Raw genomic sequence first — 4,814 nt, 5'->3', positions numbered from 1 at the left:
TGGGAACACGCGTAGCTGCCTCGCTGCTCTAGAGGGTGGCTGTTTGCGGCTGCCAGGAGAGGCCCCTGCAGAACTAGGGGCTCCGGCACTCTTTGGCCTAAGGAGGAAGTGACCAGACCAGGGGAGAAGAGTGCGCAGTGCTCTGACACTGAGTCGGGGGGGTCAGTGCTGCCTCCTGCACCTGCTCACCCAGGCTGTCGCAGCCTCACGGTGTCTGCCCTTGTGCCTTCTCGCTGGCTTCACAAGGTGCCCACCAGTATGAAATACTATGACCCGGCCTCGCTGCCCCGGTGCCGCGGGTGCTCCCAGCGCCTCAAGCCAGCACGGACAGTGCGCTTCCCCAATGACGTTGTCTTCCAGGACAACATCAGGCAGGGGGACCTGGAGCAGGTGGGCAGGTTTATCCGAGCCAGGAAGGTCACCTTGAGCACCCTCTACCCCTCCGGTGAGTAACACCTCCTGTGGCGCTGGCAGAGCTAATGGGCGGGCAGCAGTGGGGGGTTCCCGGGTGGGTGAGCCTGCCCCTGCAGGGGATGTGCCAGGCACAGCCTTACCCCATGCAGAGCAGAGCGTTAGACTTTCACCCCATTGTAATTAAGCCACTTCACGCCCTGCTGCTGGTGGTGGAGGGGGTCTTGCTCCCATCCCCCGACTAGCATCAATGGGAGCCAAGTGTTTCAATCCCTCTGGATGCTGATGGGCACCCAGTAGTGTGGGAATGCATCACCCCTAGCAGACACGGACAGAGCCAACCCTTCAGTGCAGAGGGGCTAAAGCCCGGGACCTTGTCCCTTGATGTGCACAGCACCATGTACAGTAACTACAACGCGCGAATGGCCAGAGTCAGGGAGGGGAACGGCAAGGGAGAGGCCCAAAGTAGCATGAGCTGGTGGCTAGAGCACTGGACTAGGAGCCTGGACTCCTGGGTTCCCAGCTCTGGGAAGGGAATGGGGCCGAGTGGTTATGGGAGGGGGGAGCCAGGACTCCTGGGTTCAGTTACCAGCTCTGCTGCTGACTCACTGAGTGACTTTCCCCATACGTACGACTCTGCTGCCTGCGCGTAGGGCTGGGGCTAGTCCGATGAATGAGTTGGTGCGGGCGGGGGCGGTGTGACGGCCTGTGTCGTTATTACATGGTTGCCCCTTGTGGCTCTGCCTCAGCCTCTGTCAGAAAAGGCCCTGGAGACCCCCTCTAAAATAGCCCTGGCTTGGGTGCCAGGCTCCCACCCAGCCACACAGATATGACTTCAGACCTGGTTCTGAACCGAGCGTCCACACCCAGAGGTGAGGGACTCAGGGCTGAGGCCTGGAGGAGACATGAAGGCTATTGGTGGCAGAGCTCGGGGGTGGGTTGGCACGTCACTGACCAGCCTCCCCTCCCCCAGCTCTCCTGCCTGGCACAGCGGGGGAGGGAGGGGGGCTAGAGAGCCTGAGCCACTCAAGGAGCCATTTACGGGGAAAATATGACCTGGCGCCAGCTCCTTTCTGGGGTGCGGGGGAGGGGAGCTGGGTGTTTCCAAGCTGGGGCCCTTTCCCCTCCCTGCCCCCCATTGTCTCCTCCCAAAGCCCCTGCCTCGTGTCACGTCCCAGAACCCAAGGGGCAGCGCCCTGGCCCAGTGAGGGCAGGTCCCTCTGCCTCCCCATGGCCAGGCAGGTCAGGCCCCGCAGCTGACGGGTCCCCTCTCTAGGCATGGCAGCCCTCCATGAAGCCGTGCTCGCTGGGAACCTCGACTGTGTCAAACTGCTGGTGCGATACGGTGCGGACATTCACCAGAAGGACGAGAATGGCTGGACCCCCCTGCACATGGCCTGCAGCGATGGCTACATTCACATAGCCAGGTCAGCAGTCACCATGTGCTTGGCTTAGCCCTGCTGACAGTTACCCGGCCAGCCTGGGCTCTGGGAGAGTGGGGGCAGGGTGTGCTGGCCTGGGGCTCTGGGAGGAGTGGGGGGCAGGGTGTGCTGGCTTGGGGCTCTGGGAGGAGGGGGGCAGGGTGCTGGCATGGGGCTGTGGAGAAGCAGCCTGCCCCACACCCTGTGTATCTAGGGTTGCCAACTCTGACTGAAGCTATTCTGGGAGATTTTCCCCCCCAACATGACGTAATGTCATTTTCTTAAAATATCCTATCAAAATCTCCTGGATTGCTTTCAACAGTCACCGGGAGATAGATGCCGATTCCAGGAGACTCCAGGCCAATCCTGAAGGGTTGGCAACCCTATGTGTACCTGGTAGTTGCCAAGGCCTAGTGTTTCCTGCTGAGGCCCGGAACCCCCTTAATCCTGCAGGAAGTGGGGCTGTCTACAGGAAGTGTTGGAAGCACATGTCTGCTCTCCCCTGCTAGGCTGCCTTGCCCACCCGCCAGCATGGGTGCTGGGGGTGCTGCCACGTCCCCTGGCTTGATGTGGATTCCATTATACATAGGGTCACAGGGTTTGCAGTTTGGGTCACTGGCTCTCAGGCTCTCCCCCCCCCCCCCGTGCACATTGTTCCAGCACACCTGCCCGCCAGTGCAGCCCCTTCCCTCTGTCTCCTGCAGGTACCTCATCTCTTTAGGGGCCAGGCTTGATGCCACCAATGACGAAGGGGAGAAACCATCTGACCTCATTGACGCTGACTCCAAGGACCTTGTGGAGCTCTTTAAAGCTGCCAGGATGGACTGAGGCGTCTCTCCCTGGCGTGGGGCTCCTGTCGCTCAGACTCTCCAGCAGCGGAGGTGGGGCAGTGCAGTCGTCAGTCCTGGGGGCTGCTGATCAGGGCAGTTTAGGGAAAGCAGAGAGTTTTGCTGTAACGTGTGCATAGGAGAGTCTAGGGACAGAGAGAGTTCACCCAATAACTACACTGCAGGGCTGCGAGCTACCTCAAGCTCCCCAGAGCCCCCGGATCGCCAGGGGCACCATGGGGAGAAACTGACCCTTCTCCACCGCTCTCAGCCCCACCGCAGAGCCAGTGTCCATCTTCAGCTAAAACTGGATTGGCCAAAAGAGCAGTGGTTGGAGCGCGCTGGTTCTGGCTGGCACGGGTGTGTGGACACTGAAGCAGCGGGGGTCTGAGCTGGCACTGGGTGGGCTCTGCTGTGTGGAAGCACATGCTGATTGGGCCCAGCTGGCGCTGACAGTGGCACTGTCTCACTGGAGGCATTAAAGCTGTTTCTTTGAGCTGCAGCTCCTCGGAATAACCCTTGTCCGTCCGGGGCAGAGAGAGAGAACGTTAGCCCAGCTCTCATGGTAGCAGGTAATGCTGTACAGATTAGATATCTTGTCGTAATGTCACCGTGTTAAAAGTCCTATTTTGGACTGAGCCAACTATAGATTTGCTTTTCTACCAAACTGTCCAATGGGTTGACCTGGTGGCCGGGTTCTTTTTGTTACTTTGAAAATAGTTTTTACTTTTTCAATAAACTGATTTCCGGAGAGCCTGGTGCTGCCACCATTGTTTTGTTTCTCAGGTGTAGAGGGTAACTCTTCCTGCCCTGCAGCACAGTTGTCCCAAAATCACCTCTCCCAACCTGCTTCAGGATCCTATTAGGCAGAAGCAACCATGACACGGGAGCCACATGCTCAATGAAAAGAAAGATCCAAGAATCAACAAACTCATTGCAGCTGTCAAGGAAAAATAGAATGTCCGACGTGACGGCAGAGCATGGAAACAAGCCCCAGCCCTGCCTAGGCTGTTCCCCATCATGGGCACTCGCTGTCCACCTAGCCAGGGCTTGCTGAAGAGGGGTTACTCTACCGGCTGCTCTGGTGAGAGGGAGTGGGTATAACACAGCAGCACTTGGGCATGTCCCCACGCCCTGATCCCTTGCATTGGGCCCTGTGCACCAGTACAAATCAAGCAGAGCTGTCCAAAGTGGGCGATGCACTTGCAGATCAAACGGCTAATCCTGGGAAGCCCCACCCCTCAGCAAAGGGCTCGCAGGGCAGCCCCACTCACTCAGCTCTGGTATGGGCACTGCTGGGTGGCTCCAGTATTATCCTCCCCTGTGGGCATCAGGGAGGGACGGGGCTGAGAGCGGGGGGCTGAATGAGGAGAGAGTGGCTTGGAATGGACCTCAGCAGCTGGTGAACATAGCCTGGTTAGCAGGTGGGGGCATGTGAGGGAGGGGCCTTTGACAAGAGGGCAGGGCTAAAACAGGTTGAACAGGGGGTTAAAAAAGCTGTCTCCCAGGTGAGCAGCAGAGGGAGGGAGTTTAGAGTAGCATTCCTGCCAGGTCCTGCACCAGACACAGTGAGCTGCCCAGGTAAGGAGCGTTTGGCTGGAGAAAGATTTCAGCAGCAGGGCAGGAGACCGAGGGTCTATAACCTGCCACAAAAAGCCGCCTATAAAAGAAACATGGGGGACGATACATCTCACAAACATCCTCTAGACTTAGCCCAATTACCCTCAATAAATAACCCCCCAAACCGGCTAGTGTGAAACGAAATCCAGGCTTGAACAGTGAGAGGACAGCAGTAGCAATATACTACTGACCACCTGACCAGGATGGTGACAGTGATTGTGAAATGCTCAGGTTGATTAGGGAAACTACAAAGGAAGAAAACAATAATAATGGGGGATTACAACTAGCCTCGTATTGACTTCGTATGTGCCACCTCAGGAAAGGATGCAGAGAGAACATTTCTAGACACCATAAATGACAGCTTTTGGAGCAGCATGTGCTAGAACCCACAAGGGGAGAGGTCATGCTTGATTTAGTCCTAAGTGGAGGGCAGGCTCTGGTCCAAGAGGTGAATATAGCTGAACTGCTCGGTAATAGTGACCAGTCACAAGGGTGAAATGCCTGCATATTGGAGGGAGACCTTTTAAAAACACCA

General features: G+C 57.4%; 1 protein-coding gene across 1 annotated transcript; it reads left to right on the top strand.

Moving 5' to 3' along the window:
* The first annotated feature begins 258 nt into the window (after positions 1-258).
* PPP1R27 (protein phosphatase 1 regulatory subunit 27) lies at positions 259-2,660 on the top strand. Its single transcript, XM_065416273.1, has 3 exons — positions 259-445; positions 1,688-1,838; positions 2,537-2,660. The coding sequence occupies exons 1-3, from the start codon at positions 259-261 to the stop codon at positions 2,658-2,660; spliced, it is 462 nt and encodes a 153-aa protein (XP_065272345.1).
* The last annotated feature ends 2,154 nt before the right edge of the window (positions 2,661-4,814 follow it).

The sequence above is a fragment of the Emys orbicularis genome, chromosome 13, assembly GCF_028017835.1.
Source record: "Emys orbicularis isolate rEmyOrb1 chromosome 13, rEmyOrb1.hap1, whole genome shotgun sequence".
NCBI lineage: Eukaryota > Metazoa > Chordata > Testudines > Emydidae > Emys > Emys orbicularis.
Note: the sequence above shows the minus strand (reverse complement) of the source record. Positions and strands in the feature narration are given on the sequence as shown.